Genomic DNA, 25,577 nt, shown 5'->3' with positions numbered 1-25,577 from the left:
ATATATACTTGGGTCTTTTGGACTCGCATCTAAGAGTGTGTTGGTCTTGTTTCTCACCAGGACATGCTCAAAAACACACCAGTAGGCCATGCAGACCGCCTGCCCTTGCAGATGGCCTTAACAGAACTGGAGACCCTGGCTGAGAAGCTCAATGAAAAGAAGAGAGAAGCTGACCAGCGCTGCGAGATACGTCACATAGCAAAGGCTATGAATGAACGTTACCTTAACAAGGTCTGTACTTGGTGTCCACTATTTGGGTATATAGAGTTGTGTTCTAATTTTTTGGATAGTGGTTACCGTATTTGCCGGTGTACAGGTCGACTCGGTGTATAAGTCGACCCCCTAAAATTCGACGGAAATTTACGATTTTATGATATATCCTTTGTATAAGTCGAGCTCAATTGTTGCATTATATTAAACTTCAAAATTCAATATGCGAAATTTATTGACGAAATGTGTTCAAATTCCGGGAGGCCGTGCGCATGCGGCTGTTTATAAGCACCGCGGAGGAGATCGCGGCCGGCGAGCTCGCGCACGCCGCCCGGCACCAACGGGAGGCCGGAAATAGCTCCAAGCCGAGCGGATCGGCACTTTATAAGCACCGCGGAGGAGATCGCGGCGCCTCATTCGACTTCCACCGGCCGGCGAGCTCACGCACCCGCCCGGCACATCCGGGAGGCCGTGCGCACGCGCCAAGTGGCCGAAAATAGCCCCCGCCGAGCGGATCGGCTGTTTATAAGCACCGCGGAGGAGATCGCGGCGCCTCATTCGACTTCCAGCGGCCGGCGAGCTCGCGCACCCGCCCGGCACATCCGGGAGGCCGTGCGCACGCGCCAAGTGGCCGAAAATAGCCCCCGCCGAGCGGATCGGCACTTTATAAGCACCGCGGAGGAGATCGCGGCGCCTCATTCGACTTCCAGCGGGCCGCGCACTCGCGCACGCCGCCCGGTTCAAATTTTCTAAGTGCAACGCACAATGAGATGCATGAGAAACGGCCTTGGTTACCATCACATTTGAAGCGATGAATACGAAGTTAAATTTTATGACTCGGTGTATAAGTCGAGGTCGATTTTTTTCGGTCGATTTTGGATCGAAAAAGGTCGACCAATACACCGGCAAATACGGTATGTCTTTAAATAAGTTTGACTTTATATGTTTTTCATTTATTTTATTCCATTGGGAGCGCTCATCAGCTGCTTAGAACAGTCGTAGTTTTGTTTTTTAACTGTATGGCTTAGTGCAACAATTGCAAACAACACCAACTTAATTAAATGTGTAATTATCAGTCTCGATTTAGACATACATCTCAGAAATGTGTTTTTCATGGGTTCTGGTTGCCATCAGTTTGTTTTGATTTTACTTCTTCTGATTGAAAGTTTCAGGAATGAGCAGGAATGAAATTTGGTTTGCTCATTACCTTTTGCGTCACTGTGCAATATTATCAAAGAAAACAAAAACCTCTTTCTTGAATTTTTATCCTGTCAGCTCCTGAGTAACGGTAGCCGCTACCTGATCCGCTCAGACGACATGGTGGAGACAGTCTACAATGAGCGTGGTGAAGTCATGAAAACAAAGGAGCGCCGCCTTTTCCTACTCAACGATGTTCTCATGTGCGCCACGCCCAATATTCGGTCAGTAACCACAAACGACTGTAAATCATGTCAACGCTCCCACTTAAATTGCATCTTTCACTGTCCATGGGTACCAGTGTACTGTGTTCCCTTTGTAATTACATTTTCCTTGGAATGTGTTTGTTTTCCTTTTATCTAGTATTGTGTTTTGGTTTAAGTGTGTTTCAGTTATACTAAAATTTTAGTAGTCACTCTACCATGGAGTTTTGCGTTCATCCTACTCCTATGATTTGTGACAACTCCTCAGAACAACTCAACCTTTAAGCTTTATTATTGTTATTTATTTATTTAATTTAATTTTATTTTATTTTTTTATGTTGGTATGGAGTATGTATGTATGTAAGTACCGTATTTTCCGGACTATAAGGCGCGCAGGACTATAAGGCGCACTGTCGGCTTTTGAGAAAATTTGAGGTTTTTAGGTGCGCCTTATAGTCCGGAAAATACGGTATGTATGTATGTATGTATGTATGTATGTATGTATGTATGTATGTATGTATGTATGTATGTATATATTTTTTAACCATGATCTTTTGTTGACAGGTGCCAGGACGGCAGTAGTAGTGGCAGTGCTCCATTAGACCAACGCTTCCTTCTAAAGTGGAGTGTTCCTTTGAGCTTCGTAGAATCGCTGGAGTTTGGATCCAGTGAGGACATTCCTGACACCACCCGTTACCCTGCCTCCCATTCTGGGGAGAAAGTGGTCCTCAACGCAAAGCCAAGTATGTCTGCTTGTCTGCTCCTTGCCTTTGAGTATCAGAGTCCAGAATATTAAGGCTATGAATATTTGAGTGTTTGGACACTTAGCCAACAACTTCTGGTCAAGTAATTACCTGTGATGGATTGATTCGGAGAGAGGCTAAAATAGCCTCTTTGTTTCCTGGCCCAAAGACTTACGCAGAAGTCTATGGGCCTTGACTGATGAGTTTCAGAAGAAATTCTTTAAGTTATCTCCCACTGTTGTCGTTTGCCTGGAATTTACAGATGCATCCAAAACTTAGCAACTGTCTGTCCCGCCAACTGAGCGCATAGTTTCCCCTTTCAGTTCTCAAGACTGTTAGCTGTCCCATCCAATGATGTCAGTGGAAAGACTTGGCTCATTCCTGTCACAGATGGCCACGCTGCCATTTTTAAGGGGCACTAAACCCAACATGTCAAAATGTCTGCTGTTTAATCTATAAAGTGTATATTCGAAAAATATACGTAAACATTTTTTAAACCTCTACTAATTTGTCGGGGTCCCTATTGTTTTCAAATCAGACATACAAATAACAATAACAAATGAACACCATAAATCTGTCAAAGTTTATCTAATTGCTGGCAGTGGGTCTCCTGTGAACATTTTGAGGATGTTCCTCTTGGCCTGTTTTGTTTGAAAATGCTGGCTCTCTCACAAAGAGTCATTCATGAGTCGGTCACTCATTTCACAGTCACCGCAATTCAGCAGTGAATGGTCAATTTAATGAGGGGAGTTTGTTACATAAATACAATTTATACCTCAAATTTGAGATCTTAATTAAAATACTCAATCTTGTGTTTGCCTGTGTGGAATGTTAAATTTAATTCATTTTTAATGTATCAAAATTGGCATCACCAAACAACAACAAAAACTCTTATGTATATATTTAAAGAAACAAAACATCTGAGTGACCAAAAGTGGTCCAGATAAAAGGAACAAATATTCAGCAGAACAACACATTGCTTTGGCAGGCACCTGCCTTGACTGAATTCAAATGGTCCGTTATAGAAGACATGATACGCCATATATCATTCATGGAGGGTTTATTCAGCCTTTCTGCCTGAATTCCTGACCTGAATTCAACCTCTTTTCTGTTTATTCTGACAGATGAGCCATGAAAATCATATACGGCTTCTTTTGTACCGAACAGTTCAAATGGACTCATTTCTCTTTATGCTGCCTTTGTCCTGGGAATGCCCTCTTTCACAATTTCCTGAATGTGTCACCTTTTGCAGACTCAGTTAAACATGCTTCTATTTCTCTATGTAGATAAACTCTACATGGGCCCAGGTCAGCTGTACCAGGATCTGCAGAACTTAATTCATGACCTCAGCCTGGTCAACCAAATCTCCAGCATGATCAGCAGCCTCAAAGGCAACTACCAGGTAACTGGGAATGAATCTAAAACATGTCTCTGTTGAATAGGTAAAGTGGGACATACTGATTAAAAAAAAGGCCCTTGACATAAAATTTAATTTGCTTAATGACACAGATTCTAATTATAGTTTTGCAAATTGCTGCATGGTTTGAAAGGCATTGGTGTCAGTAAAATAGACTTTATTAAACCAGCAGCGCCAATGCTAGTTCATTGTGTTTGTTTGTTTTATTCAAACAAAAATATTACCTGTGTAAGTTTTGTAAGTGGGCAATGCTTAAAATAAGGTTGTAAAACAAGATGTTTTTTTTTTTTTAACACACAGAAGTTTTTATTAAGCATTTAATATTTTTAGGAATGTTTCATTTTTTCCTTGATGTTATCACTCTACTCTCTGTGCTTCTGACTTTCCAACATCCATTTTATCTGTTTTAGAATGTGAACCCCACAGTGGCCCAGGACTGGGTATCGGGTCTCCAGAGGCTGATTCTGAAGAAGGAAGAAGAGATTCGGGCAGCTGACCGTTGTAGAATCCAACTCCAGCTGCCTGGCAAACAAGACAAGTCTGTTTTTTGTTATTTTGTAGCTGTTGTTGTTTTCGCAATAATTTTGATGAACTGCATTCCTCAGCAGTTTGACTCATTTGGAGTAGCTGCATGGTCACTTTGCTTTTACTCCATGCTTACTCTTTTTTTTCTGTATCTATTCTAACTCCATAGCGCTACGAGAGAGAATTTAGAACACACTCGGATGAACGTGTTCTTCCATTAGCCCTAATCGGAAGTATGAATCACAAGGGAGGAAATGTGCATATTTTTAAAGGCTAATCAGTGCTGCAGCTGTTTCCCAACATAAATGTTCATGTCATATTTACGAAAAAAGCCTTAATGTGGTCCCCCAAGGGTGTACCTCATTGGTATATTCCTTTTCTTCATTCTCCTTAACTGTCTTATCTTTCAGGTCTTTACTTTAACATTCTTATCATTCCTGCCCGTATCTTGTGAGATTATGCCCGGAAAGTAGTGCATGTTTTTTTTCCGTGATCCCTCAGTGTATAAACTCATGTTTTTATATTATGTACTGACAGCAACAAGCACACGCACGCTCAAAGTAATAACCGTCATCGAATTCTTCAGCTTCTGTCAGTCTGCATTTTTCAATCAGCGTCGAAAGATTCACGTTAACCCCTCCAGTAGCATTAGCCCAGACAGATATCATTTTAATATATTTGACTGGATGCATGAAAATGTCTTCCTAGAGTAAACATCAAGCAAATGTTTTCCAGTGTTGTTGATGGGCTATTAACTTGCATGGGGCAAAACATTCAAATCTGTGCGTGACAAGCAGCTGTAAAAAAAAAATCAGTATGCGACAATAATGACAAAAGAATGTTTCTCATATAATTTTGATATGATCTTCATCCTGATCAAACAGCTCATCTTTTTTTGTCCTTTCTTTGTCAGCAGGTTAGGCAAAGCTACATACTTTAGCGCAGTGTTCAATACTCTCAACCCTGCCATTAAACAATCATGGATCAGCAACTTGCAAATGGCTAAACTGGCTCTAGGTACTGTCCACGACAAAGCTTTAAAATGCTTAATTGTGTGTACAATTATTACATATGTACATGAAATTAAGCATCCTGTGTGTCTATTTTATATTAGAGGAGGACAACCTTCAGGGCTGGTTGTTTGCAGAAGATGATGGAAATCAACTTAAAAAGCAGAAACATCCTCTCTTACTCAAACAGATGCCAGTGGTGATGTCGAAACTACAAGAGTTCAAGGTGAGACTTTTTTTCTTTTTTTTTTTTTGTAGCTTTGTGCATGATGATAGTTACACATAGGCAGTAATTGTAAGTATGTCATTGATGTCATATTTTTCTTCTCAGTAGATGTCTAAATTCTACTGAGTGCTGTTCTATTAGAGTAAACTTTTTTTTTTTACATTTCAGATGAATTACCCTGCAGGGCTGTAATATTCCATGTTTCTTTTCTTCTCTTTGTCAGGTGGAGTGTGCAGTCCACAACCCGGAGCCCTACATCAACACTGAGAGCACTGCAGATACTCCGGTCGTGGGTCATGGTTGTGTCTGGGTAAGATGTCTTTGTGCTATTTTTTGAGTTCAAAGACTGTGGTGGTCAGTCAGCTTCTAGTTTCACATCCCTTTACTTAAAGCAGCTTCAATTAAGCACATGTACCAGGTCATCAGACTCAAATGTTTTTCAAAATCAAGATGTTTTCATTTTCTTTTGTTATTTCACATCATATGATGTTGTTATAAGGTTATTTCACGTCACTTTTTATCAACCCTTAAGTGAGATTGTCATCGTTCTGAAAATGTCTTCTTTATACTATGACTGTTGTTTTTCTCAACTAAATATTGGCTATCAGAACTTTGCTTAGCACTGCTAATGTAACAGTTTGGCAATTTTTATCACAGCAGTATTTGTTTGCTTTTATAATTGGTTACAGTTAAAACACCCACGGTGCTAATAATTAAACACTTTTCACTCTCCAGGTTGCAAGTTGCACCAACCAGATGGGCCAAATAGCCATTGTTGCCATGCAAAGCTGCAGCCCAAAGGTGACGGAGTGCTTTAATGTGGAGTCCCGTATCCTCTGCATGGCGTTCGTCCCAGCAGAGGAGCCTCGGGAGAATGACGACAAAGTCCAACAAAGCAACCAGCTGCCAAAAACGGGCGCTACACCCACTGTCTGCCTGGGCATGGAGGAGGGCAGGTAATGGAAGCATAAGCTCAGAAATCCTAAATACATAAATGTAATGTGTAATTCGTTGTTGCATTGCTATATTTTTTTTTTTTTTAGCATTATTGTCTATAAAAGCAGCCAGCGGTCCAAGAAAGTGCGCTTGCAGCAGTTTTTCACCCCAGACAAATCCACTGTCACCAGCTTGTCTTACATGAAAGGCTGTTTGTATGCTGGCCTGGTCAGCGGCTCTGTGGCCATCTACTCCAGATCACAAGGTATGTCTCTCAGTGGGAGGGCTTAATGTTTGTTGACCCACTCAAATGGCCCTAATAAGGCCAATTATGGTTAAGTCACTCTAATTGTGAAACATGAATCGGTGCAGTGTTGCTACGTTGGAGGATCTGCAACGATGACTCTTGCTGTAGGAAATGTGAGGCTCGCTGTGCATCGAGTGATCACGGGGTCATCGTTTCTCTTACGCTGTGGCCCTGTTTCCATTTGCTTGCTTGTCTGGGAGAAGTCATTCTGAAAGCGGTGACCTATTTAATGTCTTCGCTTCTAGACGTACAGAGAGAGAGGAAAGGATCCAGGCTGGATTCTCTTCTCACAGTGTGTGCTATCCTGTGTTTAGTTCCATCTGCTGCTTGGCTTTGATACATTCTCTCTGTTTCACTCGTTTTGAGAAATATGAGCTCGTCATGAGATTCTTTTTTTGTCCATTCCAATAGGTGAAAGCAAACGCTCCAGGGTACATAGGGAATTTCTGGGAATGCAATATTTTTGACATTCTCACTTAAATTGTCAATTTTCAGTCTTCTTTTGCACAGCGAGCTAGTGAAGAAAAAATAATTGTGCTCCCAAATAGTTCTTGCTTCTAGGTAACCTAGCTAATTCAAAGTTAAGAATTCCTAATGACCAATTGATCAATTATTGATCAATCAAAGCTATTTTTCTTTCCTCAACCCGCTTCATTGCATCATTAAGCACAGCTAGCTACTGTATAGAAACAAGAACACAAGCAGCCAGCATTCCTCGATGGAGAGCTGTCACACTGCTGATCAAACAATGAACAGGGACAAGACATCAAAAAAGTGCTGAAGTGACAGTGTTGCTGCTTGGGGTCCTTAAATTTTCTTGCTTTGGAGTTGGTTGCATTGTCATGAGGGGGGCCAAGGACTTACATAAGACTGCAAGTTAGCACTTCTGTATTGTTTTGCTTTTGCATGGCTCAAGCCTTTTCCATTTTCTCTTTGTGCTGGCACAATTATTACAATAATAGTCCAAGGGCGTTGCTGGAATGCTAATTCCATTTAGGCTCCATGAAATGTGTGATATTACCTCAGTCATTACTGTACTGCTCTTCTGTGAGAAATCTCTCCCACCGTGGTACCTCGCCTCCTTTCCTTCTCTTTTTCAATAGCTGCCTTTGTGCCTCCTCTTGAACAAACACTGTCGGCGAGGCCTCCTTCACTTCCTGGTTGAGATTAGGCAAATCAGTATGGCATCTGGAGGAAGTGAACTTCAGTTTGGACGCTGCTTTTTAAATGGCAATGCTTCTTGCGTTTGGTCAAAATTTCAAATTATTGACATGCATAAGTTCAAACAAGACATCGGCCCAGTATTGCATGAGACATCAGAACTCTGGGCACATTATTTATTTATTTATTTATTTATTTATTTATTTATTTATTATGGAAAATAACATATATTCAAAGGTTTAACAGCACACATTTTTCTTTTTCTTTAATTTTTCTTTTTGACTGTTGTCAAGTTCAAACAAGACATCAGCACAGTATTGCATGAGACATCAGAACTATTATAGGGCACATTATTTATTTATTTATCTATTTATTTCTGTATTTATATATATATATTTATTTATTTGTTTATTATGGAAAATAATATATATTCAAAGGTTTAACGGCACACATTTTTCTTTTTCTTTAATTTTTCTTTTTGACTTTTGGTGACACCCATTCTAAAAATTAGTCACCAATGTGAATTAAGAGGAAAGAAGAACTGTGAAGAAGACTATCACGCTGATTGACCTTTTATAAGGTCAGAGGCCATTCACTGTGAATGACAGAGCTCACAATATCTGTTTAATTCACCCTGTGTTTGATGGGGGTTGCTGATATGACAATGTAGGCCATGCAAGTTCTTCCATGGAATCACTGTGGATTTCTGCACGAGCATACTGAAAAACAAAACTGGCCTTAGTTTAATTTAAGCAGTTTTTATTAAAAATGTGTGCTCCCTGTATGTGGTCTGCACGCAGTGTTTGATCTGTGCCGAGCTGCCACTGTGGGTGCCAGGCACATGGAGAGCTGAGTGTGTAGGAGGTGCGAGCAGGATGGAGCTTGGCAATGACTAATGCTTCACAGCACATCTATATTCATAGTGAGGGCGAAGAAAACCATCAATGGCCTCTCCACCAGTATTACAAGTGTTCGTGATGCAAATGACCTTTATAGGTGACATTTATAAAAGCACAGTGTCAACATGTCGTCAATAAAGTTCAAGAATGGCCTTTGTTGTGAGATCGCAATGGGCCGTGCAGTAGTACAAGTACAAAGGTTGTAATAAATGTGCATAACTTTTTTTTTTTTATGCAATACTGATTTGTCACTATCCACGACAGATGGGTTATGGATCAGCGATAAGCCCAAGGTGGTGAAGCTGGGAGTCTTGCCGATCAAAGCTATGCTGGCTGTGGAAGAGCACCTTTGGGCTTCATCCGGTGGGCAGGTCTTCATCATTAGCACACAGACTCACTGTGTGGAGGTTAGTACTGCACAAGTAACTTCAAGAGGCCACAGCTCATTTTCCTCTTATCTGTCTCTCAGTCTGCCTGTGCAAATCACACAGGAAGCGCACTCAAGTGATGATCATCATATCGTCTGTGGGAAAATATGCTCCTCTAAAATGTTAGTTCGACAAAGATAAGAAAAAAAGGAAGGCCACAAACTTCACGTGACAATACCCTTTTTCCAGATCCTGGAATATGACTTAGGTTATGGCCTTCCCTGTACGTGTTCCGCTCTCATTTCAGAAATGGAAGCACCTGCCACAGGACCAGAAATACTCCCGTCTCCTTGACACGCAGTCACTCATAATCTTTTTAGCCCCATTAAGCTCATTACGTTGGACCACCTGCCTATCTTGCTCCTATTTTGTTCCCCACTAAGGAATTAGACTTAACCTAGTAAAACATACATACAAGTAATAGATTGTTCATGTTTACTACTTTCATCAATTAAACACACATTGAACACATTTCATGCTTGATTATAATCAAGTTTTTAGTATCTTATTGCTCCGAGGTGCTTGTGAATGAGCAGCGTTCGACTAAATTTAACTCCACCTACTTGTAGTGCAGCTTATGTAACGTTTGGCTTGGAGGATGCCAAGTTTATTGATTTACTCAATGTGAATTCAATTTCACACATTTAAATCTTACTAGTCTTTTACACCCACATTTGATTTTTCTTGTTGATTGACAGGTCCTAAAAAATATTATTTTCTTCTTCTATGATAAATTCATTACTGTTATTATTACACATGTGCTAAATGTTGGTTTGCACCTCCTAACTGCCTTCTTACCTGTCCTGTTTTCCCCACCCAGAGGCAATTGGAGGCCCATCAGGAGGAGGGTATGGTGGTGTCCCACATGGTGGCGGCTGGTGTGGGCATCTGGATTGCCTTCAGCTCAGGTTCCACCTTGCGCCTCTTTCACACCGAGACCTTGGAGCATCTGCAGGATATCAATATTGCAACGCCTGTCAACAATTTATTGCCTGGTAAGACAACCTCATTTGTGGTCGACTGTTACTATCTGCACTCAGATATCATTTTTAGTGCCAAAGTATTAGAAAAAGAGCTTCTTTTCAAATACCCATCATTTCCCACATACAGTATCGTTTTTCAATAGCAACTGAAATCATGGACAGTGACCTCAAATTTCTCTTTCTGGGTGCCTGTCAGTAATTATACATCTGTGGAGGTGCTTATTCGGCTTCCATGGCAGGTTTGTCCTCTTTCTATGGCTTCTTCTAGCCTAAACACTGAAGAAGTAACCTTTCATTAGCACTCTATTCAGAGATGATGAAATTTCTGTATTCTTTGCAATTGTATGCAGAGAAAAGCAAGTTTATACCTTCATTGGGATCGTGGTTTGTACTTTTTTGACCTAAAGTACCAGCATGCTTGGGGACCCTAACAAGGAATTAATTTACATTTCCAACTGCGGCTTTTGTCTTAAAGGGACATTTCCCTATCCTTAAAAAATAGAAACATATGAACCTTTAGGGTTTAGGTAGCTCTCTGTCTTACAAAAGAATCGGCAATATAAAAACCTTCTGGGGTTTGTTTTGATGTGAGCGCAGGTTTCTGTTCATTCGTTCAACAGCAATTTAAATGCCTTATGTCATTCCACCATCTCTTTGACTCTGTGCTTGTGTAAGCATGTAAAGCTGTAATTATTGCCTCTTAGAGTCAACACAACAAACATGAATAGGCCAAAAGGTTTTTATCACTTTAAATGCTGATACTGTTTTATTAGAAGAAAATTCCCTTATTTATTGCACTTACAATGAAAGAGGAAGACTGCTTCAACATAGGTTTAAGTCCAAGTATTGCTGACAACGTTCAGTGCAAATCAAATTAAATGTCAGTGCAGTAAATGTGGCATGCTGAAGTCATCAAAGAAGCGGGCCGCTGCTACTTTAGATCTTTTAATCCTCTGTGTTACATCAGCCTTGACCCAAAAACACAGAGCCTAAAAGAATGAACACAATCGGTTCTAGAGGGGAGATTGCACGTTTTTACAAAGTAATGAAATTGAGTAACGTGTTCGCCAAGTTGTCTGACATCTCATTCACGATCTGTTTAAATGCTCCTGTGTTCACCTGACCTCAGTTAAAAATGGGTCGGCCTCTCCTTCAGAGACATTTGAATGATAAAAGCAGTCTGCTAAAGAAGCTGACTACCCACGACAGCTAATGAGATCCATGCGAGTCAAGCGGAAGCTACCGTATTTTCCGGACTACAAGGCGCACCTACAAACCTAAAATTTTCTCAAAGGCCGACAGTGCGCCTTATAGTCCGGTGCGCCTTATATAAGAACAAAGTTTTAAAATGGGCAATTCATTGAAGGTGCGCCTTATAGTCCGGTGCGCCTTATAGTCCGGAAAATACGGTAGTTTTTGTGACGAACTATACCGCACGTGGAAAGCTTTGCTCCTCCACTTGTATTCTTATCTAGACTTTTCCAGAATGCTCTCCGGGGGTTTTATCACCACAAGTTCTTACCGTCGGCCAGAATTAGACGAGGAAATGTGCTGCCTGTGCATCATCTTTGGTGTAATTAGAGTAGCAGGGGTTGGGCTGCGAGAGAAACAGCAATGTGTTTTTAATCTGGAACTGGTTTCAACCCAAGTTAGTAGACAGACTAATTACATTGAAACCTCAAAAGAGCCAAAAGGGTCATACAGTGTGGATGGAAGCTGACGTAAATTCAGCAGACATCTAAAGCGGGGTTCCATCATTGGGAGGATTCCAAACCGGGGCCTATTCTTAGATCGCTTGTAATTTAACCAGTGTTGTCTGTTCAGATTATTACAATCATAAATGTTTGCACACAAGAAATACACAGAGCAATTATAGTAAGTCCTTTTTTTTTTTTTTTTTTTTGAGCTGCATGTATGTAAATCATGAAATAATATGTTGACATTAATTGTGATTGTGAAAGGATTTTTATGTGTGTACAGAGCCACATTAGGAATACCAGGAAAACCGGGGTGTTGTCTTTTGTGTGATTGCTACACTCAGAAGCTTTTTAAATTTGCCCTTCTCATGTTCACACATGTTGGAACGATTGCACTACCCACCTACATTTCTGTCTGGTGGTTCTTAACTTCACTTGGCATAATGCGCTCTAATAGCCGTCATTTTCATGCCGATTCCTTGTTAAGTCCAGCTCATATTTTAGAGGAATAATATAGTTGATATTTCTTGTTCTGTTTATGCTGAATGGCTTTGTTGATCAGAGAGCCAGAGGATGGTGGCCATCGGGTTGCAGGGTGTTTATGGGGTGTGCCTTTGTCTGCTGCTGGGTGACCTAAAAAGGCAGCCATGCGTGTTTTTATGAGACAAACATCGAAAGGGGAGGGGACCCGGGGGGGCAATAAATATACGTCTTGCTTGTCATTTATATTACTATTGTTTCGTATTTGCCATCAGATATGATGCTGAATGGTTCCCAGATTTCTGCAGGACGGAAGGAAAGGAAGTAATAAACCTGCTAACTACTGTTTTTTTTTTTTTCGCTTTGTTTTTTGTTCTAAGGCGCACAAAGGTGCTTTTCTACCGACTCTCATAAAACCACTGCGCAAGACGTGGCCATATCGGTGCCTCAAGGGATTGTGTAACACAAAATTGTACCGCTTGGTCAAAACAATCAGTCACCCTGATTAAAAAGTGAAAATATGCACTTTAACAGTAGACACAAAGTCGTCATACTTTATCAGCTTAAAATAGGCTAATCCAAAAGAAGGCAGTCTTCTCCACACATAGCGATAGAAGCACAATTGCACACATGGTGCTTTTATTCTTAGTGTGACTGAATTGTTGGTACTGTGTGATATTGTAATATGTGAGCTTTACGCCTCCCTCCTGCTGTTACTTGTCAGGGCTAAGTGCGGATCAAAGTGGGGCTCTGCTGTAGGATCAGGATTGCGTGGATGTTCCCTCTGGATTTATTTGAGTTCACCCTCAGGGTGGGGAACTCCAAATATTATGAAAGGGGAAAGTTGACCAAAGCCCACTCAAACCAGAAATGTGATTTTTTTCTGCACATTGTGGGCCTTCATTAGAAGCACATGTGCCCAAGTTTCTACAATGGCCTCAGTGGAGCTTTAGAGGGAGTAGTGTACCTGGTTTCCTCTCTAGTGTGTTCCCAATAGTCAGTGGGGTCCATCACGGTGACTGCAAACCGTTTTTCTGTCATGGAGAAAATTCAAGTCAAGCTGTTTGTGCAGCAATGACTCATGACAACCTTGCCCCGCACCATAAACTAGTAAAACATTTTTTTTCACAGGTCATTGAAATTCGTAGTCCTGACAAAGTCTGTGATGAGTGTCAAATTCCACTCCTACAATTTGACAACTTGTCAAACTTAATTGCTTTTCTTTTATGAACAGAGCTGTAAACCAAAACCTTACTGTGCTGATATTTGTGACCAAGAGGGAAATAAACAGGTGGCATTGTTCCACTATAGCTGCCACAGGCTTTCCTGAATAAAGACACTGATTGTTGCTTAATTACAGTATTAAAGCATCAGTCATTGTGTTATGTAAGACTTTTTTGTTTCTTTGTGGAACCGAGGCTTGAAAAGAGCTACATTTATTCAGGATCTTTGCTGTGTTGCCTTGGAGATAAATAAACCTCATCGGTGCAAAAATATGCAGACTCACCTTCCTCAAACAACGTTTTATTGCCTGCTGAAGTGGCCTCTTTTTTCCTGGACCTAGGCCACGGCACGATTGTAAGTTCTGAGGTTGAGTGTCTGTGGGGATATTTTTTTCTCCATTCCACGTTACGCCTTGCCATGTTGGAGCAATAAAAGTCGAACTCTTAAAAGTGGAAGCCCAATATTGTCCAAAACACGATTTGAATTGAACTAAGGGCTCTAGTTTGCTGATTTTATAACTGAATAATGTGTGTGTCAATACTATATTGACAAGGGGTTTTCAATTGATTTTGTGCAAGGGACTCCCATTATAACCAGAATATTTTTTTTATTTTGCACCGAAGGAGGATACACCTACACAGGCTATTTATTTGCATCTCTGTCTGTTTTAGGAATCTCAGATACATTTGACATAATTTGGATGGGTAAATGATTCACTAATTTAGCTGGAAAATAAATCAAGTCTAAATTGACTTGAGGATTGAACCCACCACCTTCAAGGTTCAAATCTATCGCTCTATAATTGAGCCACGCCCCTCGTAACGTTCCTTGGGGAGGGGGGAACCTGTTCAAGTATGCTGCACTTGGTGAAAACAACCCAAGAAGACAGAAAAAGTCAGTTGATTGTTCACAAAATTAGCTGGAAAATAAATAAGAGTGTAAATAATAAATCCATTTTATTTTTAAAAATGTTACAATTATTTGACCACCTGCAATACTGCCATGGACCACTAGACTACCGGTTGACAATCCCTGTACTACATGCATACCGTGAATATTGTATAAGTGAACTAACATCCCGCTGGCATTCTTCTATAGGGAACCAGAGAGTGTCAGTAAGCAGTTTGCTGGTTTGCCATGGCATGCTGCTCGTCGGAACCAACCTTGGCGTGACCGTAGCACTCTCCGTCCCCAGACTACAGGGTATCCCCAAGGTCACAGGTAACACAGGTCCATTTATATGTATATTTATATATTATGCATATATATTCATATTATATTCACATTATATATTTATATTTATAATACGGGCAAACAAGAAACCCTGCATTTGAGACCATGTCCACCATTAAGATTGAGCATTTAAGATGTGTCTATCTTCAGGTCGCGGCATGGTATCCTTGCATGCTCACAACGGCCCAGTTAAGTTCCTAACCGTGGCCACAGCGGTGTGCAACCGAACCCCGGGCCTCTCATGCCCCGCCTCTTCAGCGTCAGCCCAGCAAGGGGAGCCAGAGGATGGAGAAGGTGCTCTGCCACCCTCAGACTCCACTTCAACCTCGCTTCAGAGCCAAGGAGTATGGCTAGGAGAGGCAGGCTGCACCACCATGGCTCTCCAGGACTCACGGCCTTCTTCATCCTGCAGCTCTTTAGTTCAATCCCAAAGTTCCTTGGAGCACGGGCCTGAGGACGGGGCCCTTTACGACGTGCTTCATGATCCGGCCCACCATCAGAGGGGCCGTCGTACCAGCAAAGTTGACGTCAGTTCTCTCCTGGTGGTTTCTGGAGGTTTGGGACACCGCCGGGTGAACAAAAAGACCAAACAGTCACGCCATGAGGACAACACCTCGACCATCCTAATCTGGCAGATACCCTTGCTCAACATGTGACACACCAATACGCCAGTAAAACAGAATGGAATTACCAATAAGCCGCTTTTGAAAGAGGATATTATAATCATACAAATGTCTTTTGACTCCTTTCAAGCATATATATTTGTACAGTGGATTTGACAAACCCTTTTTCCAATGCCAGGTTTTTGTGAGATGAAAGAATGAGACCAAGATTTAAAATTTCAATATCTTGATACCTGGTGTTACACTAATATTTATAAAGCAATGTCAATGAACAAATGCCATATTTAAACCAGAATGACAGAACTTGCCTCCACTACAGTATTCCAGATATCTCATTGCAAGATAAATGAAAATGAACTCGTTGTTAAAACAGACTGCAGGCTAACATCACATGAGTTGCCACTGTTTTTTGTTTGTTTGTTTAAATTGTACAAGACCACAGTTTGTAAAACTTCGTTGAGACTTTATTTTTTTCTGCATGAGTCAAGTTACAAAGTGGTTTTTATATTGTTGCCCCCCCCCTGCCAAAACTTATCAAGGTGTAAATATGGAAAGTTCACGCAAGAGTTTTGAGGGAGCTCAGACGAACGTGCTTTGAGTAATATAAAATATTTCCTGGAACTAGCCCACTGTTTCCACTCGTGTTTAAAAAGGTGAAGTAACGTTGACTGATTTGCTTTGGGAAGATTAGGATGTCTGGCTGGCCAGTATTCTCCACAAAGATTTATTTGTTATTGACTAGGAAAGTTATTTTCTTCAACCTCTTAATCCTTTCACTTAAGAATATTTAAGAGACTGTTAAATCATTCTTTCATTTTGTTGTTGAATACATTTGTATGTATAGTACTGTACTTCTGTTATGTTATTAATCTATAAACATAGGTTCATTGTGATACTATTGTATTTTGTGTTTACCATTTTGGGAAATTTTGTATTCAAAGCTAGTACACAGTGGCAAGCACTATGGAAACTTAATTAAATTTAAATGGTTAGATCACAAACAAACATTTTTGGAAAGAAGAACCGAGTAGCGGCATCTAATTCTCCAGTGATTACGCTTTTACTACATGTTGGGGCTAGCAAGTGTGCCTGAGGTCGGTGAATGCAGCCTGATGCAGCTCTTTCTTCTGCAATTTCACTCGTCATTTCTCCCACGTCTGAGCAGAGCGGGGTCAAGCCATTTACTCACTCTGAACACCCACGTCCACTGTTGCGCAACCATTTTCACTATTCACCCACAATCAAGTAGTAAGATTTGCTCCAGATTGTATAGTTTAAAAACATTTGTGCTTCTGTTGTGGTATAATGGGGCTTACTGGTAGCTCTTGTTCACTGGTATTGACAACCCTGAGGTTTCCATGGAGACGCTCATTTTGTGTGCACACATCTGTCCCTGGCCTGGCTTTGTTCTTAGAATATGTTTGCCATTCAAACCTCCCATTTGAATACCTCTTAATCTCACAGGACTGATGGTTGTCCAATACCCTCTCCGTGGCTCCCTTCTATTTATAAATAGGGAAACCAGTTGCTATGACAGCAATGGACCTTCTGTTGCTCTGCTGGTTGTGCTTTTTTTTTTAGGGGCGTTTTTCATTACTATTGTTGAGCAGCCGTGCACGCTTTGTTGAGGTGTGTAGCCCTAACAACTTTCTTGCTGTATTTAAACAGATTTTTCAGGTATCTGTACTTATACATTTCCAGGAATAAGTGGCAAAACCTTCTTGTGCCAGTCTCAGCCACTGCTTTTCACAGAAGATGAGAACTATTAGGATATTCTATAAAATGTTTGTGTGCATTTTTCCATTAGTTCAGCTAGCAAATTTATTGTGCATAATTGACAGAATTAATTCATTTTGCCCTTTTTTGCTTGAATAGATTTAATAGCTTTTTATTTTTATTTTGGGGGTTTTCTTTTTTAAACTTGCTGAGTGTGGGTTTTTGCAACCTCTTGATGAATGTACATTTGATGCAGCCAGTAAAGGTGGTGAGGGGCGGGCGGGAAGATGCGCCCTGCACGCGCCTTGCCCCGTCCAGTTCAGGGTTAATACTAAGCAAAGGGGCGTGGTTTAGTGCAACAGTCAACTGAAGGGGGAAAAAAAAAAAAAAAAAACACATCTCCTGACTAGTCATGCTTCCAATGTTGGACACCTCCGGTGCATGAAGACACTCGCCACATTTGTTGAGTGCACGGTCACGCGAGGAAGCTGCTCAGGGAGGCGCGCCCACCCGGACGACCACTATTCGATCGCCGCTTCAGCCTCGCCTCGGGGAGACTTGATTCGAGGAGCCATTCATAGGATCGAGCGGCTTAAGAGGTGAACGGGTGGACGGAATCAGGAGGAGAATGTAAATGAAATAAAGTCATCTAGGGTGACTGCTTGCTCAGGATTGTAGAGGCTTTACGTAACGCAGCTTTGTTGGAGGGCTCGCTGGTTCCGAGTGCTTTAATCACAGCCTGCCTGGAATCGCAGGTAGGTTGCATTAACTTTGCATGCAAAATAAACGCAGATTTTTCTCATGTTGCAATTTGACAATCTTCATTCAACTTGCAAATTGTTGCAAGACCATGACGAAACAATCGGACCTGTTTTTTTTTACCCCTTCCCGGTCATTTTAAGGAGCAATTTAGCCTTGCGCATGCGCAATAAATGCATCTAATTCTAGTGCTTAATAATGAGCCACGAGGAAGATTATTGCAGTGGGTCATGCAGTTTGACTCAAAGAAAGAACGGGCTTGGCCTTAGTTCTTTTTCTTAGATGGAACACAATCAAATTCATGCACAATATCATCTACTGCAGTATTTAGCATAAGCATGTCTATCTATCTATCTATCTATCTATCTATCTATCTATCTATCTATCTATCTATCTATCTATCTATCTATCTATCTATCTATGTGAATTCTCACTAATCTTATTTTAAATGGTATCATTTCTACATATTTATAAGGTTGGAATGATGAGATGGCAATAACTTGGTGGTTTTACTCTGCATTGCAATCCTGTTTTGATAAGAGAAATAATGCCCGTCAGCAATTGCAACTTAATGAGTCATGTTTTTTTCCTTTCCATGTAGGCGGCAGAAAGACACAAAAGACAAAGTTTTGTCCACCCCCAGTATGATCACTACCTACGCCATCCTCCATTACAAGTGAGTACATCAGGATGACCGAGGGCCAAGGACCTGGAGGAGGAGTTGCTGCAATCGAGGCTGATGTCATCCACCACACTGCCAGCCTGGTGGCAAGCACTGACAAGGCCAGGGATTTACGTCCAGGCATAGTCCAAGGGTCCTTCGGGGATGACCCAGAATTTAGTGTCCCTACAGTTTTTGAAAAGGAATACCTTCTGGATGGAAGACTGATAAGTGAAAACAACCATAACGATTGTCAAAAAGGTAACGGGTCATACATGGCAAGTGCAAGTGACTTTCATTTCTCCAAAGAAAAGAATGTGGTGAACGTTCCATCGAATGCTGACTCTAGTGTTTCCCACTGTGCGAGCGGTCAAATCCCCAATGGCGCAAGAGCGAAAGAGTTTGCCGATACTAAACCAGCATCTGATCAATCAGACCTATCACGCAACCTCGAGGGCAGCTCAGTGGCGATCAATCAGTTGTCTGGTAAAACCGAGCCCGATTTAGTCATCGAAGTTGGCGGTCAGACGATCAACGCTCACAAGTCGGTCCTGGCAGAAAAGAGCGACTACTTCAAAGCTCGGCTCTCACGAAACATCCTCAAAGTGAAAGGCATGAGCTATAAGACTTTTTCTACTCTAATCGATTATATTTACACTTCCCAGATGAATGTTTCGAAAGAAAATGTCGTCGAAGTCATCACGGGGGCTAAAATCCTCCAGATTCCTTGCGCCGTCCAGGCGGCAATGGACCGCATGACAGAACAAATCACGGCGGGGAATTGCTATGAGATTCTGAGCATCGCTAAAAAGCAACGACTTAGCGAACTGAAGGAGACCGCCTACGGGTTCATGAGCGACAACTTCCTGCAGATCCTCAAGGACCCTGCTGTATACGGGCGTCTGACCGGGTCCGAGCGCGATCTTATCCTGAAGAAAAGAACGGACGGGAGGAAGACGCTCATGGCTGCTGAGATAAACGACGTGTTTGAACGCGTCGGGAGCCGACCGCCGAGCCGCTGTGGAAGCCGTCCGCAGAGCCCCTCGTCCGTGGGGTCGCTGGAGGAGAGTCACACCATCTACTGCTTCAACGAAGTGGCCAACGACTGGAGAGCTTTGACAACCATGCCCGAGGACGTCAACACTAAAGGCTGTGGAATCTGCACCATGTACAACTACCTGTTTGTAGCAGGTGGAATAAAAGGTTACGGGGACAAGGGGAGGGCATCAGACAAGGTCTTCTGTTACAACCCCAAAACAAACCTCTGGTCAGAGATCCGACCCATGACGCAGGCCCGTGCTCAACTGAAGCTCGTGTCCATGGATGGGTACCTCTATGCTATCGGAGGTGAATGTTTGTTTACCGTCGAAAAATATGACCCTCGTATGGCCCGCTGGACCGCCGTGGCCCCTTTGCCCAAGGGAGCCTTCGCGGTAGCTCACGAGGCCACCACCTGCAACGGGGAGCTTTACGTCTCCGGGGGCTCGCTCTTCTATCGCCTCCTCAAGTATGACACAAAGAGAGACGAGTGGCAAGAATGCCCGTACAACAATAGCAGGAAGAAGTCAACGGATATGGTGGCGCTGAAGAGCTTCATTTACCGCTTCGACGTGACCCGCGAGCAAGGGATCAACGTGTTCAAATACAACAGCATCGTGAAAATGTGGCACGATTGCGCGTCGCAGAGGCTCGGCAGCTCCTTGCCGTTTCGGTGCGCCGTCGTAGGGAACTGCATCTACTGTGTGAACAAAAGCCAGACTCTTCAATTCGTGGTGGAAGAGGAGAACGCCTACTTTGTGGAGGAGCCGCTGAGGGCGCCTCTTGAAGCCAAAGGCGTTCTTTTTCCTTTTGTGCTCACTTTGCCTGAAAAGCCTGAGAAAGTTCCTCCCGGGTGCGATCCAGAGTCACAGAACTAGAACTCAGACCGGCCCATTTGCTGTCTTTAGTGTGTCCGCTGTGTCTACCAGTGTGTCATTGCCTGCTTGCAAAAGAATGTGTGTATTGCATGGCAACTTCATGTTTCTACAGAGGCAAGCCTTAAAAAGGGAACTTTCAGTATTGAATGAATGCAAAACATATTAGTCTGATGGAAGTGACAGTAGATTAGTATTACTGGCTGGTGGTGTTTGGTGCACTTTTGTTGTTGGATCAGATATTATTTACACCATGTGAACTTATTGACATTTTGTTGCAAAATGTGCTGATGAATGATGCGATGTGGCTTCTATGCAAATGGAACTGCTGTAGGGCTTCACTAATGATGACTGGAATGTCATTGAAAGGATGCAGAGCAGTATTTTACACGACCAGAAAGGTCACAAATGTCTTTCAATACCATTTTCATTCGATTGATATGGAAGTGAGCTAGAGGCAATATCAATTGACTGAAAGACAGCCTGGACTTGTCCACCAGCCAATTGCAGAGGTCAATATTGGCAAAAGCACACAGACATTAAGTATTTTAAAATGATAGTTAAAATGTAACCTTATATGCTCATTCAAATGCACATTCAATTATTTTAAGATCATAGGTTCTAAATTTCAAATGTTGGACCTCATTTTCAAAACAAAAAACAATATCCAGCAAACATTTTTGGACATTTTTGCCATCATAAGCTGGATAAGGTCGAGAGGTGGGGGTACATCGGGGTCAATCGGTACATACAGAGAACCACGCAAATAGCGACCAAGTGCTGTTGCGAATAATGCAAATCTGTGAATAATTGCTGCATGCACACAATTATGAAACCATGTTACATAATAGGATTCAGTAGCAACAGCTTAATTATTCAACACAAACAAACCTCCCTCACAGGATCATCAATGGCCTAAATAACATGCTCGCAAACTGATGTGACATCACATAGGACTCCAGACAGCAAGGTCAGAGTTGAGATCCTAACCCAGAACCCCACAACTGTGAATCAGAGATGTGAATCACCGCCATGCTGCCACGAAAGCACAAGAATCAGCTTTTTTTAAAAATAAATATTTTTCATATTGCATCAAAAGGTATGTTCCAGCACTTATACATATTTGCCAAAGATATTGAATCATCTCTTAAATTGTGACAAACGATTGCCCATTTTGGGTGTGTGACGCTCATTGAAAGTATTTTCTCTCTCTTTTCTCTTTTCCATGTTGGCTGCTAACAACCTCTTTCAGGGATGTTTAACAAAGCTAGAAAGTCAGTGTAAGAAAACAACCACATCTGCAATATTTAAAGGTCAAATCAGATGCCACATTGCTTCAGTCTGTTTACTGCCAATCCGCACTAAGAGCCGCTGGTCTGTAAGGCTCTCGTACTGTATTCTAAATGCATAACATAAATAATTTTATTTGAGAAATGTCTTGAAAAGTATGTGTTTGCTGCTACAAAAGCACAACGTGAGTTTAGTATGAAAGCTTATATATTTCTGACAGCAACAAAAATCTGATAACGTGCATAGTGTTTCAATGCAGTCGGTGTATCTTGGACAAACTGGATGTGGTTTTACTGCGTTAGCTGGCAGGCTTTTTTACTTTTGTGGGTTTTCCTTCCTCGGTATGAATATGACTGATTTACATTTGCTCCTGTGATGACAGCTCAGTGCTGTAATGCCAGGTGAAAAATCTCCAGTGTAAAAAGCTTTGGAATGGAATTAGGTGGTGGATAGTATTTATCAATCAAAACAAAGTACTTCAAATAAAATTGATGTCTGAAAATGTTTCAGTATGGTGATTTGTATTTTTTTTCTTATGGCTCCAATGTAAAATATAGGCAGGTCCTGCCATCTAGAGGATATTTGTCGTAATAGCACCAACGACCCCGAGGTCCTCTAAAATTGCACGATAAAATGATTGTACGGTACTTAAAGGAAAACTAAAGATATTCACAAGAATTTCTTGTGCAAAATTAAATGCCAATAATTGCGTCTTAATTTTATGCATTGATCTTTCAAAAAGACAAACATAAGACGTGCAACTTGTCCAACCAATAGTGATTACTAAGAAATTAGATTGATAGATAATTTTTCAATCCCCTGTCCAATTTGCTAATTTATGAAGGGAAAAAATAATCTCAGATTTTTTCCATGGTTTATTAATCATTATACATAGTTGGATTAACATTGGCTACTGCCGTGTAGAGTGGCGTATATTCACATATTCACAAAATATACCATGATTGTGAGCATAAAGCAATTCAGAAAATGGATAGACGGATAAATGGACAATTCAACAACCGATAAAAATGAATCTGCCCAATTGATCAATTTCCATATTTCAGGTTGTGTGCATTTCCTGCATACCAAACTGCTGTACTCATCATTCAACACTAGGGGGCAGTCTGAGCACGGAGCAGAGTGCTGAGTTGTTTTGGCTGGACGAGTAAGTTTAATGCAGAAATTGTTTTTCTGTAAAATATTGCTACATTTATAATACCACAATACAAAATGCGTTGTATTGAAACCTTTTTGATAGTCAGATATGATGTAACGAGCCTATATTAGAATATAGCTATGGAAACGTGGACGCCAATTAGTATTTTACTTCATTTATTGCATTATTGGAAGGCATAGCTACTGAAAATGTTTGATTCAGATAGATCCAGATTGCACTGGTCATCATGATGCAACATGTGAGCAAATGTGTCACTTTCTCCTTTGTCTTGCCTGCAGCCATCTACAGTACAGGAGATGTTGTGATTATCTGATGTCTGCCACATCTTTTTTTGTGTGTGACAGCAACATACGTCATGTGAAACCGGTGGTTTGGAAGGGTTGAAGAACAGGCCAACTTGTTAGATGTCTTAGAGGTGAGGAACTAGCCCTACAGTACATACCTACCCTGTCTTCTTAAATAGTGTGGATTGGCTTTAGGTAAAGCAAGGCAAGGTATCTTTATTTATATATAGCCTGGATTGAAAATAATTCACACTTTGGACTGATTTGACTTCTGATGGCAATTTCAGATTAATATTCTGTTTCATTTGCATGCAGCATAACAGCTAAATGCCACTTCACCATGTTTAGTTTTTTGTTTTTATTTAATCGGGAGGGCTAGTTTTGAGACTTTTTTAGTTGTGGGGAAAAAATGAAATAAATTAGTACAAATTAAGACCAGCCCTTGAAACAAATGCTAAAAATGCTTAGCACTCTTTGGCGTTGCATGCAACTGCACTGTTTATTATTATTTTTTTTTAAATTGGTGCGCTTTGGTGTTTGCCTTTGTGTACTAACATAGAGCTGTAACTGATTATGACTTTCTATTTTAATTTGCAGTTGATTATCTGTGGTTGAGTAGAAAAACAGCAAACATGCACAGTCTATGGAGACACACAGTGAAAATATAAAAGGCTGAGAATTAGAATCACAGGAGAAAAGCGTGGCCTGGGGAGAAGCATCATGTAATGTGCTTTCGCATATCCGCCTCTCACTTTCTCATTTGAGCCATTTAGATATACACAGAATTATTTACACCTTCAAGGCAATTCCACTGAACTGCACATCAGTCAATTAGTAAATCAGAAATGTTCTGTGATTCCATTTGAGCGTGCAGTCCTTGGCTCCCTCTGGTCCCACCCTTTTAGTCTTCCATTCTGACAGTGACAAATTACTCCTCCGCTTGGCGAGATTGAAAATTAAAAGCATTTAAAGTTGCTCATGCATTTATGCTAATGAGAAATTCAGATATGATTTGCATGCGAAAGAGGCTCGTCTCAGAAGTCGTCATTGCCCCCCCCTTCCCAGTTTTTCATTTCTATTGGCTCCGTTTTTCTTTTCTTATGTGAGCAAAGGACATGTAATGTGTCAACAAAATATGACATTTTTTATCACCATGTTTTATTGCATACAGAAAAATGCAATATTACCGAGATGGTCTTTGTTGGTGTATTTATGGTACAAGCCATTATTGGTGCAGCTACTCAGCCAAAGTGGGTCATTGCGTCTGACTTTTTTTTTTTTTTTCTTATAAAAGGAGCAACCCCTCCAGACATTAGGACATTGCACACTTACTGCTCAGCGGCTTTCCTCACTATTTTGTATATACTGTATTACATACACTAGTGTGTTGAAATATCATTTGCCAAAAGGGTTATGTGTTAGCATTAAGCTAGCAGTTGTTCCTAAATACACAACAAATAATTCTTGTTTTATGATGGTTTCTCACGTCTCAAAAACGTTTTAAGTTGGGTCAGTATTTTTTGGTGATCTTAGATACATGAAGGGAGAAATAGAGAGGACACAGTCCTTCAAAATCTGATATTAAAATATTCACCGAGATGAAAAACTCTTTGTTGGCATATGCGGAACACAGGATTAAAAGTGTACTGATTTGTATGCTCAATATGCTTTCATTCATTTGCTGCAGTGAAAATATCAAAAGCCCACACATCTTTAAAAATTGTTTGCACCAGTCGCTAAATGATCGTCACCTTGGAAACAACGTTAATGAAGGTGGAAAATGAAATGGGCCTTTAATTTGTTGACTGCTCAACGCTGAGGTGAAATGGATTAGCTTTGATTGAGGTGTGCGATGAGGACGGAAAGCGCTGACATGACACTTGTATTTGTCATTGTGCCATTTCAAGGAGGATGCTGCAGCAATAATGGATATGAGGTACACAGCAATTAAAAGCAGTCGGATTCATTAATAATTTTTGCATTAATTTTGCAGTGGACGCTGAAATGATTGCCACCTCACAGAGGCTTTCCAATTATGCTGCTTAATTAGAAATGTCAATATAAAGGAATGATTAAATGTGGGAATACATTAAGGCTGTCAGATATATTTAAAAAGTTATGAGCATCACTCAAACTGTGTTTGCTCTAATATGTTTTGCAAGGTTTTGGAAATTAAATGGAGAGACTTTTGTGGCAAACCCAGTAATGAGATGCATCGTGTTTTCTGCATTCATTTTCAGTTTGGATTTTACTCAATGTTTTAATCGGAGAAGCA

General features: G+C 41.1%; 2 protein-coding genes across 6 annotated transcripts in view; both read left to right on the top strand.

Annotated features, from left to right (window-relative positions):
* Positions 1 to 16,395, top strand: part of arhgef10 (Rho guanine nucleotide exchange factor (GEF) 10) — a 28,654-nt gene extending 12,259 nt beyond the window's left edge. For 2 of the 4 annotated variants that reach the window (XM_049739919.1, XM_049739916.1), the window contains 14 exons: positions 61 to 231; positions 1,486 to 1,631; positions 2,175 to 2,353; positions 3,640 to 3,755; positions 4,181 to 4,308; positions 5,212 to 5,312; positions 5,410 to 5,531; positions 5,755 to 5,841; positions 6,267 to 6,487; positions 6,575 to 6,732; positions 9,099 to 9,241; positions 10,083 to 10,257; positions 14,745 to 14,867; positions 15,030 to 16,395. In XM_049739919.1, coding sequence (XP_049595876.1) covers positions 61 to 231; positions 1,486 to 1,631; positions 2,175 to 2,353; positions 3,640 to 3,755; positions 4,181 to 4,308; positions 5,212 to 5,312; positions 5,410 to 5,531; positions 5,755 to 5,841; positions 6,267 to 6,487; positions 6,575 to 6,732; positions 9,099 to 9,241; positions 10,083 to 10,257; positions 14,745 to 14,867; positions 15,030 to 15,535 — 2,376 coding nt within the window. In that variant the 3' untranslated portion in view covers positions 15,536 to 16,395. Of the gene's footprint in view, positions 1 to 60; positions 232 to 1,485; positions 1,632 to 2,174; positions 2,354 to 3,639; positions 3,756 to 4,180; positions 4,309 to 5,208; positions 5,313 to 5,409; positions 5,532 to 5,754; positions 5,842 to 6,266; positions 6,488 to 6,574; positions 6,733 to 9,098; positions 9,242 to 10,082; positions 10,258 to 14,744; positions 14,868 to 15,029 lie in introns of all 4 variants that reach the window. The other 2 variants (XM_049739917.1, XM_049739915.1) reach the window with 1 other exon arrangement.
* A 1,198-nt stretch (positions 16,396 to 17,593) lies between these two features.
* Positions 17,594 to 22,345, top strand: LOC125980591 (kelch repeat and BTB domain-containing protein 11). Of its 2 annotated transcripts, none has more exons than XM_049739921.2 (2): positions 17,594 to 17,817; positions 18,579 to 22,345. In XM_049739921.2, the coding sequence occupies exon 2, from the start codon at positions 18,668 to 18,670 to the stop codon at positions 20,552 to 20,554; it is 1,887 nt and encodes a 628-aa protein (XP_049595878.1). In that variant the 5' UTR covers positions 17,594 to 17,817; positions 18,579 to 18,667; the 3' UTR covers positions 20,555 to 22,345. The 2 variants fall into 2 exon arrangements, with proteins under 2 accessions (XP_049595878.1, XP_049595877.1); XM_049739920.2 differs by having other exon boundaries at positions 17,594 to 17,973.
* Positions 22,346 to 25,577: the final 3,232 nt, after the last annotated feature.

The sequence above is a fragment of the Syngnathus scovelli genome, chromosome 14 (genome assembly GCF_024217435.2).
Source record: "Syngnathus scovelli strain Florida chromosome 14, RoL_Ssco_1.2, whole genome shotgun sequence".
Taxonomy (NCBI): domain Eukaryota; kingdom Metazoa; phylum Chordata; class Actinopteri; order Syngnathiformes; family Syngnathidae; genus Syngnathus; species Syngnathus scovelli.
Note: the sequence above shows the minus strand (reverse complement) of the source record. Positions and strands in the feature narration are given on the sequence as shown.